At 36.3% G+C, this 12,464-nt stretch overlaps 1 protein-coding gene across 1 annotated transcript in view; it reads left to right on the forward strand.

Moving 5' to 3' along the window:
- Positions 1-12,464, forward strand: part of diaph3 (diaphanous-related formin 3) — a 363,248-nt gene that overhangs the window by 169,729 nt on the left and 181,055 nt on the right. Inside the window, exons 14-18 of the mRNA XM_081358271.1 lie at positions 2,983-3,101; positions 3,185-3,249; positions 4,511-4,615; positions 7,980-8,279; positions 9,892-10,006. Of these exons, the coding sequence (XP_081214397.1) occupies positions 2,983-3,101; positions 3,185-3,249; positions 4,511-4,615; positions 7,980-8,279; positions 9,892-10,006 (704 nt within the window). The remainder of the gene's footprint in view (positions 1-2,982; positions 3,102-3,184; positions 3,250-4,510; positions 4,616-7,979; positions 8,280-9,891; positions 10,007-12,464) is intronic.

Raw genomic sequence — 12,464 nt, forward strand, 5'->3', positions numbered from 1 at the left:
GCAAATTGTGCAAGTAATTAGTTAATTTTATCTAATCGATTCCCAGCCCTAATATATATATATATATATATATATATATATATATATATATATATATATATATATATATATATATATATATATATATATATATATATATATATATATATATATATATATATATATATATATATATATAATATTTGTGTGTGCTGTAAAGTGGTAAGAAAAAATTAAATCAGAATCGGCTAAAATCTGTATCGGCAGGTTAAACTCAATGAAAAATCGGAACCTGCCTTGAAAATTGTAATCGGTGCATAATCTTTCTGGTATCAAACACCATCACATAATCTGATGTTCACCTAGATGTTTTATTTATTTATTTCTACACGTGCCGTAGTATTGTCGATGGGTTCAACACATCCTGCAAAAGGGGGGCCTTGGCCAGAACCTAGTGGTATTTGGGGGGCCTTGGCATGGAAAAGTTTGGGAACCCCTGCCCTAACTGAGTGAGGCGGGGCTTTAGTTCTTTGTAGTATTCATCTGCTACGGCATGTGTAACATTTTTCTATCAACTCTGCATAATCCTTCGCGATCGATATGTTATTTAGCCCAGGGAAGCGAGGAAACGGAAGTGCCGCACAACCGGATATTGGACCCATGTTTACTTCCGCGTTCGAAAATAAGGTGGATATGTGTATGTGTGTTAAACATTTTATTCAGTTACTACTTGTTCATTTTGGATTTATTATTACTAATTGATGAATAATATTTTTGAATAATATTAAGGAATGAGTTGGTGTGTTTGAACTCTTAAATAGTATTGGACGCACAACCTTTCATAAACCTGTGAAAAAAAGAAAATGTCTTTCAAAACCAACTCCGGCACTTAGTCACGTTATATTCATCTTATATTAATATTCAATTTTTATGAAAATGCTGCCTCTCTTCCCTTTCAAACCTAGTCTGAGGTTTTTATTGATTTCTGTCTAATTAGTGCCAGTGATGCAACAGCATACATCTTCATGGCAGTAAAGGTCTCACTAATGACTCAGTGTGTTGTGTTTTGGAGAACAGCTTTTCAAGATCTTTAGCCAGTGAGCTGTATATTGTTTTTAGAATAACAGCTTTGACAGAAAAGAGAAGTGCAAATGGAAATAGAGGTGTAGAGATAGAGACCATCTGCTGAGTGGCGGTACTGGAGAAAAGCAGCACTCATTCTGCAGCTGATGCAAATATCTATCTGTCTCTCTGTCTGTCTCTCTCTCTCTCTATCCATCTATCCATCTACATACACATACTTGGAGGGTGGACCTGGTGAATTTCTTCTGTTTTCTGTCCTGCAGTTAATCTTGCAAATATAAGTATCTTGGAGAACTTGTTTTTAAACACACATTCTGACCAAATAAACATAAATTTGCTGTGTTGTCTTTTTGAGTCCTGCTGGTGAATTGGTCAATTATTATTAAACGGTCCCAGTCCTCCCAGTAAGCTCTTCTCTCCTCATGAACATTTCTCTCTAAACTCTGTCCATGAATGCTGCTTATTCTACACAGGCAGTCCACACACCCTGCTGGTCTCTTACCCCCAAACTATCCAATGACAGTGTCTAACAAAGAGAATGAACCTGCTTTCATCTTCCTCTCATCTCACATGCCCACATTACTGTTCCCCTTCCCTATATCCCCCCTCTCTCTTTCTCTCTCTCTTTTCATCTGTGGCGTCTGCTCAAAGAGAGTTTTCATGTCTTCGAGCTCACAGCTGGGGGTGTGTTAAACCTGGTCTTGATCAAAAGAGAGGCTTCTAATATGTAGAATACGGGATATATGACTTAGTTTTAAAAAACACAGCAGATAGGCAATGTATACCTTGTTCATTAATATACACACATTCACATGCCAATTGTGCTGTTCAAGTGGTAGTTTTGCTCTTTCTGAAGGCATTATGGAAAAGAACGTTCAGTGACCACACATTGCTTATGTTTTCTATTTATGGTCAGTTATTCCCAATGGGAATGTGGATTTATGTGCCTTTAATGCTGACTCAGTCTAAAACTGAGAATACAGTCATCTGAATTTTATAATCCAAATTTATGTAAACCATATTAGAATATTTGAGATTTCAAATATGAAGTTGATTTAGGTACTTTATTTGTTCCATTTTCAAACATATCAATTAGTGAACATGATTAATGGCACTAGAATTCTGAGACTGATTTTAATTATAATTGATTATAATTGAAATTTAGACAATCTTTTGGTGTCTAATTTTAAACATTATTATATGGTGCCGACTTCAGAGTACCTCGTAGACATAATGCCTGTAAAAGGTCCAATGATCACCTATGATCAAAGAAACTGATTGATCCTAATTATTTCCACTTGAAAGCTCTGCTAATTTTACTCTTTTTAATGAAAAGACTCTAATTGTGAGTCTAGGTCTGTATTCAGTCACAAAGGCTAAATTTATTAAACGTCAACTCCATTTATGATATGCAGGCCAATATCACTTCTGTTCTGAAATAAAAATAGAAATGTATGAAAATATATAGATATGCATATGATAAGCTTATGTTATAGTGTTGGGAATAGGGAAGCAAAAGAGCAGGTTAGTTTGATTTTACCAGTGACTCTAGGTGTGAAGTTAAGGACATCCTTTGCTTGATGGCACAATTAGTTCACTCTATACAGTATCGCATACGCCATCCCTTTTTACTTTTTTTTTGTCTCTCTCCATATCCCTCTCCATTTTATATCTCTCTTTCTGTTTTATATGAGTGTCGAGCAGCATCACAGATTTAAAGGACTTAGTCATTTTCACTGCATCAGTTAATAGCTTGTATAAGCCAGTATCGCTTCTGTCAGAGGATTCAGAGTTAATTTAACAATTTTTCTCATTTTGTGCATGAGTCAATGGTACCATATTCCCAAAAAGATAATATAATGCATTGATTTTTCCTCCCTCTTCGCTCTGTCTTATTCTCTCTTGTTCTCTGTCCTCTAGGCCTCAGTATTTTAAGATCATAGAGGAGTGTGTGTCTCAAATTGTCCTCCATCGTAGCGGCACAGATCCTGATTTCACATACCGCAAACGTCTGGATGTAGACTTCAGCCACCTGTTAGGTGTGTTTATGCTCTCACATATGAGCTGGTTAATTTGTTTTTTACAAACTGAAATGGTTAACCTTTCCTTCATTTCACTGCAGAGGTGTGTGTGGATAAAGCCAGGACTGAGGAGTTTGAACAGAGGGCCTCAGAGTTAGCTCTAAAGGCAAGTGCCCTTTCTTTCCCTCTTCTTTATCTTCCACCCCTCCCTTGTTTTTCTATTTCTTTCTTCTCACTTTGGCTCCTCTAATGAAGTATGCGGCCTTTGAAGACCATTCACGACTGCACCATTTAGCTTTCTTTAATTAAGGCGAGATTACTTGAAATCGTTCAAACAGCCATTTGTAATTAACAGTATTCTGAGATTAAAAAGGCCCCTGTATTGATTGTTGGGAGCGTTCCTTTATAATTGTAGGCCGAAATGTACGTGGGCGAGGGCAGCGGATCTATAGATCCCAAACCACAGCATTTTAACTACATCCTTTCCTGATGGCTATTTAACTTTTAAAATGAGCAACAAGTAGTTTTACATCCAGTAAATTATTGAAACTCAAACTTCTGTATTTCCCTCTCTGAAAAGTTTCATCTCTATTCATCCTCTTTAAATCAGCCACAAAAACACCTGTCACTATTTTTTGTGAGGATTAGTTTTGTGCAATAAAAGGTGGTTGTTATTTTTAGTTCTGTGGTATGTATATGTACACTACCATATAGTCGCTAGGATATTTTAAAGTTTTTGAAAGAAGTCTCTCTAATACATTTATTTGATGAAAATACAGTAAAAAGTTCATTCTTCAGTTTCACATGATCCTTCAGAAATCCTTCAAATATGCTTGATTTCTTATCAATTTTGAAAACTGTTGTACTTAATATGTTTGAGGAAACTGCTTTTTTCCCCCCAGAATTCATTGATGAATAGAAAAGTTCAAATGAACAGCAATTTTTTAAAATATGAACTAAGTAAAAGTATTTATTTATTTACTGAACCCAAACTTTTGAATTGTAGTGTAATAATTCAGTCGATTTGCTTGTTTTTCTGTCAGTGATTCTATTGATCTTTTTAGCATCCACTACTAAGCAATGTGTAAGCCTAAACTAACCTGATTATATAACTTATAGAATATATATTCCTCAAGACCCTCTAACGAATTTTAGCTCTCTTTGCATGGTAAAGCAGTTTAAAGATTGATCTTTATTTCTCAATGCAATCCTCTGACAGAACTTTTTGGATAAACCCTTAATTAAATTTGCTGTGTTTTGTATTTGTTTCATTGTAGTGTAATTATCTTTCATTTCAGTAATTAGTTCTCAGCCTTAGTACATAATTCTAACAGAAGAACACAACTGAGCAGTACTCAAACATCTTTGAGAACTGTTTTGATGATTTTTTTTTTTTTGTCATCTGCTGATATGGTTTTTCTCTCCAGTTTGATGAGGAGTTCCTGGGAAGACAGGAAGCTCAAGCCCAGATGTTGAAGAGTGAGGAGAAGATCATTAAGCTGGAAGCTGAACTTCAGGCCTATAGAAACCAGGTATCCATGCTTTTCTTTCTCTTTGTTTTGGCAATTTCTGTCACTGGTTTTGATGGCATTGTGGCACTCTTTCTTTAACTCTTTCGTTCTTTTATTTCAGTTGCATCCGTCTAACTTTGTTTTTTCTTTAATTGGTTAGTTGACATGAAATGTTGTTAATGGGAAATCATAACACCACAGTGATTATGCCAGTGATGTATTTGTTTTAATTGGATTTCTATCATCTTTTCTGAAATAAACAGAAACAATGTGCAGAATTTCTTACCTCATATAAAGATGTTTTTGGCACTAAAAAACAAGCACTCAAGAAATATTCAGCATTTTCATGGGGATAATGTGAAACTGACTCTGATTCAGTTGTTGTTCAGACCAACTGGAAGGCTAATTTGCAACAGGTTCCTTTGGTAGATGGCAATGCTACAATAAATTATGTGCGGGGGTAAATTTGAAACCTTGTGCCCTTGGCCAGTGGATTGTTTAGATCCACACAAGCAATACGGCACATCTGTTGCATATGGCAGTTTCTCTCTGTTTTTTTTTTTTTTTTTTTTTTCACTTTCTAGCTCTCCTTGCTTTCTGTCTGTACTCCTCTCCTCCATTCTGTCCTCGACTCAAGACTTGAGACTCTTCGTTTTTTATGGACGTGCAAACCCCTCCCACTGACATGACAAATAGGGCATCAAATGAACAGTTTGTTTGATCAATTGCTTTTTGGCTCAACGGGCTATCGTCGATAGAGCGGATCAATTCTTAAATGATGGTGGCCAATGAGCGAAGTGAAAGTTTGGAGTGCAGGCAGTTAAGCTGATCCATCTCTTTGGGGTGCGATCGTTTGCAGCAACGCAAAACGTAATCACCCAGTCAATTCTCCACATATGCAGGAGCGTCAGTCATGCTGACTCTTAGCCTGTGAATTATCTGGAGGCCGGTGTGCGTGCAGTTTGAATTAGAGCACACCTACTTGTTCAATAAATCCCCTCCCCACACCCTTGCAGCTGTTTGCCATTCAGAATGAATGGAGTGAATACACTAGAGTAATGTATTGTACTTGTTTTCTCTGAATGTTTGATGGGTTTGAGGTGTTTTTATCAAGGAAAGGGTTATGGTCTTATTAATCTTTTATATTTACTTATCTGAGTAAATCTGGAAGGACAGGTACTGCAAGTCTCTGTTGTACATAAATTATACGTTACAACTCAAAGGATCTTTTATTTTTATTTGCTTCCTCAAATTTTATCTGATATCGCCATGATAATGCCATGAACTTATTGCAGTGATGGTCACTCTGGAGTTACATAGTGTTTGAGGACCTTGCTCAGTCATGCAATTGGTGGTGGATTCTGGCAGCGATCAGGAAACTTTCTCTTTACTCTCCACCGAATCTTAACCTCTACATCACTCCACCGCCCAGAAGTACATTGCTACTGTAGCCAGCAGGGTTCAAACCTGCTTTGAGAAACGTAAATGGTCTATATATTCTGCCCTACAAAGGCAAAAGACCTTAACTCGCTAGAGTGTGGAACTGAGAAAAATGACTTCAAAGATTTTTAGTTGTCCCGCCAAATTAATTATAGGTAGGACACTGGAAATCTGGCAAATAGATGTTTTAGTAATGAAAATGATATACATAAAAATCTTGAGCTCAAACTTGACTTTTGACCGCTATTTTAAAGTTACTGTACTCTGCCTTTGTATTGTCAGCAAAAAGTGAGAAGTCATGCCAAGACAAAAGGCAGTAACTTCCACATTATCAATATTTAGTTGCTAATCACCATTAACAAAATCATTATAGTAACACCTGTATAAAATCTAGTGATCATGGCATTTATTTTGTTTGATGTACAATTATTTATAGCCATCTACTTATTGCTATCCTGTGCTTTGGTTGCATTCTGATGGCATTATTAATATATTTGACATGACAAAATATCTCCATAGATATATTAGTCCAGCGTTGGTTCGACCATGTTTAGGGTGGTGCTGAAGGTGCCGACGAAGTTTTGGCACTCTGCCAGCTAGATGCATGAGTCTTTCAACCAGGTCCGGTACCCGAACTGGTTGAGGCGGGGCTTTAGTTCTTTGTTGTATTCATCTGCTACGGCATGTGTAACATTTTTCTGTCAACTCTGCATAATCCTTCGTGATCGATATTGCACGTTTGTCGATGGAGCGGTTTCAGACCATACTAAATGTTCTGACCGCATTTGTGCAGGACAAAGCTCTGAGGACATCAGAAGTTAGAGGGCCTGATGGCAGCTGTACGAAGTACACAGGCTACACCGTAATTTTAATTTTAGTGGACAGTAAAACAAAGGCAGATAACCGTACAATCTGATAGGTAGCATTATTTGATATAACACCGGCACAGTAACTTCATATTGACGCGCGGCTAAAAACAAATTTCGACCAAAAACTAAGTTAAGGTCTTTTGCCTTTGCACGGCAGCATTAGCATAGGGCTAAAATTTTATGCATAAATCATCTTGACTCTTTTTTTTGTCTTCATTACGGCTTTCTTTTCACTTTTTTTTATTTTGCATACTTTATCTCCTTGTGTTCTATTTACTTTTCATTTAATTTATTCTGAATGGGTTGCTCTTCATGGTTAGTTACATTTATTTACATATATTTTATGTATCATGAATTAACTATTTTAATGTTAATTTAAAACTGTACTATTTTGCATGGTTAATTAATGGGGTAATTTGTTAATTTATACAACTTGAAATGTGTATTAGCATATGTAGAAATGTACATTTATATTAATAAATGCTGTAAAATATTTTTGTATTTATTGTTCATAATACTTAATGCATTATCTTCTTGAACTGAATTAGAACCTTATTGTAAATTGTCTTAAAAAGAGTCATTAAGAGTTTTTTGTGTGGAAATAAATTAATACTTTTATTCAAAATGCTAAATAAATGCTGTTTATTTTACTTTCTATTCGTCAAAATGAATCACTGTTTTCTCAAAAAATATTAAGCAGCACAACTGCTTTTTGACTAACATTAATAATAAGAATGTTTCTTGAGCACCAAATCAACATTAGAATTATTTCTGAGCAATAATGTGACATAGTAATGGCTGCTGAATGTTCAGCATTGCCATTAATAATTTACATTTTAAAATATATTAAAATAGAAAACAATTGTATTGAATTGTAATATTTCACAATATTACTGTTTTAACTGTATTTTTCAACAAATAAATGCAGCCTCTGTGAGCATACGAGACTTCTTTCAAAAACATAAATCTTACTGACACCACATTTTTAAGTTTTAAAGTTGTTTTAGAAACAGGAACTGAATTAATATGAGGCATGTTTCTCCTCTTTCCTACCTTTTTGTTTTCTGTTTTCACAGTTTGGAGCCGTTTCAGTGGTCTTGTCTTCAACTGCCTCTTCCTCATTCCCCCCTGCTTCACCTCCTCCTCGACTTGTTCCTGGGGCTGCAGCTCTGCCACCCCCTCCACCTCCACCTCCACCACCACCACCTCCATCAGGCTGTGCCTTCGTAACTGGGATGCCTCCACCCCCCCCTCCTCCTCCTCTGGGACCGGGTGCGCTGACATCCTACTCAATCCAACACACGCTGCCTTTCGGCCTGAAACCCAAGAAGGAATTCAAACCCGAGACTTCCATGAAGCGCCTCAATTGGTCCAAGGTAAAAAAAAATTGTACCATAAACTACTTTTTTTTAGACTTTAACTTCACTCAAACCCTTACGGGACAGAATCCTCCTTTGGTGTTCAAGCATCAACAGCAGAAAAGACAGATGTTTGCGAAGTAACCAAAGAAAACTTCTTCTGTTTGCTGCCAAGCATCATTAAAGGAAATGTTTCTCTGCTGTGAAGTATCACACTTTACTGTGCGGATTCCTCCTCTTGTTTCTCGGCAGATGTTGCGATACGATGTCTTGAGTTGTGTTAGTTTATAACATTACGATTAATATTTAATCTCTGTCCTTTTTGCCACCGTCATACAGATGTTTTTAAAAAATCCGCCATATGCTTCATCTCATCCGAAACCTGTTTGTAATTAGCCATTAGGCGGACACAAATATGCTTTTTTAAACATCTGCTTGAGAAACCGACGCCATACAATATTCATGGCTCCTGACCCAAGACTTTTATCACTCATTAACAAGAGCTTTGCTGCTTAGAAAGTCAAAGACGAGGCAGCTGGTGCATCATGGGAAACATGCCACCCCATGCCGTCAAAAGGGCCGAACATAGCATTGCATGTTCGCTTAATCACGCTCGCAGTTGGAAACGTGGGTTAATCACTTCCACTGAGAGGCTACTCTTCAGGCTCATGTTCTGTCCGTTCCTGATTGTTTGATTTCTTTGAACATGTCCTCATGGAGCAGATTTGAAGAGCTGTTATTGGCTCAGGTATTTGGCAGGAGTGTGAGGTCTGTTCATTAGCGCAGCCAGTCTCATTGATTACCCTTTGAGTCTTTATGTTAACAAGAAGACTCCTTTAAACTGATCATCCCACAATGCTCTTCTCTCCCAAGTGTTACTATGGCTTCCTTTCACACCTCCAGATTAGATATTTGAACACTACTGAAGACATCGTTTGTACTCTTAATTTCCGTCTTTACAACATCACCATAATACAGAAGTAGATTTACTTCTGTCCTTTAATTCTTCTTTCCTTTTAATTCTTCTTTCTTTAATTCTTCTTTCTTTCTTTCTTTCTTTCTTTCTTTCTTTCTTTCTTTCTTTCTTTCTTTCTTTCTTTCTTTCTTTCTTTCTTTCTTTCTTTCTTTCTTTCTTTCTTTCTTTCTTTCAGATTATTTTTACCATTTATTTTCCTCTCCATTCCTTCTCTCTTCTTTTTCATCCTAATTTTTTTATTTTTTTCCTTCGTTTTTTTTTTTGGTTCCCCCCCTCTAAATGATGATCTCCAGTTTGTGTTCCTTCATTGCAGTGCTTCATGGGTGTTTTAGGCATGTTTGTGTGGCCCGTGTGTGGTGATCGCCCTGTATTTTCATGTACTGAGAAGACTGAGAATAAGCCTCTCCAGGGCTGCATTCAGCTGTCACACACACTGACATGTAGGAGAACAAAAGAAAGACCTGCGATAGAACACAATATGAATATTTGAATAGGTTTCCTCTTTACTTTTTCATAAATCCACCTCACTGTTTAGATGCATCACGTTTCCTAGCAACTCCAGCATCTTGACCTAACGTGATGTGTCATGATGATGTCAGGCTGTGATTTTTTTTTTTTTTTTTTTTAGTTTCTTTGCTTTCTGTGTCTGTGTAGATCTCACCCCAGGAGATGTCTGAGAGCTGCTTTTGGGTCATCGCCAAAGAGGATCGTTATGAGAACGAGGACCTGCTTACCAGGCTGGCCGTTACCTTCGGCACACAGCGAGCCGGTCAGTCAATGTTAATGTTTCTTTGTAGTTCTGCAAATAAACCTGATGCACTGCATAAATACTGCGCTGTGTTAGCATAATACATAATTTAAACGCTTTGTTTTGTTTTTTTGTAAACTCTGCCTAGCCACAGTTGCCATGTTTCCTTCCAAAGTTGCGGATTTTACTTTTGCACAATATTGGGATATCGCATAAAACATCTGCAAATAAAGCGTGTTCTAGAAAAACTCAATTCCTGGGAAATTGGCACAAAATATCTGTAATAAAAATGGAAGCTTTTTTCATAGATTATAAATTACGCAATAAATGCTGTAATGTTGTCTTGTGTTTGGACGCTGGTGCCTTGTGTTTGGGAACACAAAAGTGTTCTTGTAGGTATTATACCCTATCAATTTGATTACAGACTATGGCTCATGCATTTCAGAATGACCAAACCAACATTTGAGTTGTTGTGCAATGAAATTGTTCTGCTGTTTAGTCCAATTATCTAATCACATCTTCTGTTGAGGCAAAGTAACATGAGTTTTTTTTGTTGGTGCTTTTATTTTATTTGTTGTGCCTTTAAGATATTGATTTGGTAAATGTGTGTTCCAATGTAGTGTATGGCCAATTAGGGCTGGGCGATAAAACGGTATTGGTATTTATCGACGGTACACCATTGCCGGTAACGATATAAAAAATGTTCAATATAGCACTCAATATTTTCGTTGCCCAACATCAAATGGCAAATGTAATGAAAGCGGAACGAAACTGCGCTACTCATTGTTTTGTGTTTCACGAACCTTTATCACTTGACACTAGTGCGGCGCAAGATGATCTTGATAAAGCGACACTGTTACTACACAGCGCTGAGAGATCTAGTGAAGTTGGCATTTGAGCATTTGAATTCGCCACTGAAGTAATAACATCGCTGCGAGATCTAGTGAGGAGCATTCAAATTTCTCCGTTGTTAACAGATTAAACAGCGCTGACGTGGAAACTAGGAGAAACATTGTACCATGAATGAACTAGTTATAGTCCACAAATCAGCAACATTCACCATGGATTTAATATAGTAACACTAACTGTAACCATGGAAGTTTGGCGGGAATTGTAAAATGCTCTAAGTGTGTGTCACATGTTTTACCAGCAGTTCAAAACTAAAATATTATCATATTTAAATGTTATTTTTAATGTTATGACCAAAACATAATTTGTTCATCCTTCAAAAATTACCATCATTTATAAAACTAAAAGTTTCAAGATGTAGGAAAACTCACACTTGGCTTGTTGATATATATATATATATATATTTAAATCAAGGAAATTTCTCTGCCATTTTCCACTTTTTTATCTTTATATAAGATATAAAGACGATATTTTTGTTTTTGACTGCTAAAACTAATATAATTTGTTGTTTTCTCTAATAATGTGGATAAAAAAAAAAGGTTATAAAAAATGTCAATAATTATCGATACCAGATGATATGAAACATTATATCGTGATAAATGATGATATCAGCTCTATTGGCAATTTGTCTTTTCTGTGTTTTTTTTATACACATTTTTAGAATGTATGCTCATCTTGGCATTTACATCCAGCATTTTTTATACAGTATCCCAAAATTCACATAAAAATGGCTGTAGACATATCAAGTGAAATAATAATGAGGATGTAGATATTATAAATTCTAAACACCAGAAGAACTAACCTTGATTTATTTATTTATTTTTATTTTTTCTGGCTGCGTGTAGCACCTGTAGCTCTACGTATCTTTCTTAACAATTGCATTTTTAGAAACAAATGAAGTTTGAACAAGGTTCACTTCAGTCTAACCTCCGGGCTTTATGTGGCACATTTCAGCTCATATTGTTTTAGTAATGTTTCTTAATAAAATACAAGCCTGCAAAGAGGCTGATATTGAAGAATGAGTCAGCACTAAACTATATTAGACCCTACTGCAAACTCACTGCCTGTCAGTAAATGCAACAAAGCACAGTTGCTCAGTGGTTAGCCAATCATATCTTAAAGAACACAAGTTTTAGCTTAGGATTTTGAATGTTTTATTTTGGTAGTAACATTTTCTTGTATTCAAATTGAGGAAGTGAAAGTATTCAGACTTAAAATCAAGAATCAGCTTTCAAAATGTTCTACCTTCATCAGTCAGACTTGTAACCTTCCTTGAATGAGCTACGTGGGCTTTAGAGAGACAGACTTCCCAAGCTGTTGGATGTTCCCTCCAACTCTTCGACAGGACGTTGCCTACTGCTGTCACGATTGGGTTTTTGTACTGCTACCCACACACAGACACTAAATAAACCGAAGTTATACTGACCAGAAATTTGTTTTGTACTAGTTTTGGATTTAGTAATTTAAACACTTTTACAGCCACAAGATAATTAAGATCTCTCTCTATCTCTCTCTCCCCCCCCCTCTGATGATTTATTCACATTAAGCTTGTTTTGAATTGCTCCGGCAT

This window comes from Scardinius erythrophthalmus (genome assembly GCF_964197995.2).
Source record: "Scardinius erythrophthalmus genome assembly, chromosome: 25".
NCBI classification, from domain to species: Eukaryota; Metazoa; Chordata; class Actinopteri; order Cypriniformes; family Leuciscidae; genus Scardinius; species Scardinius erythrophthalmus.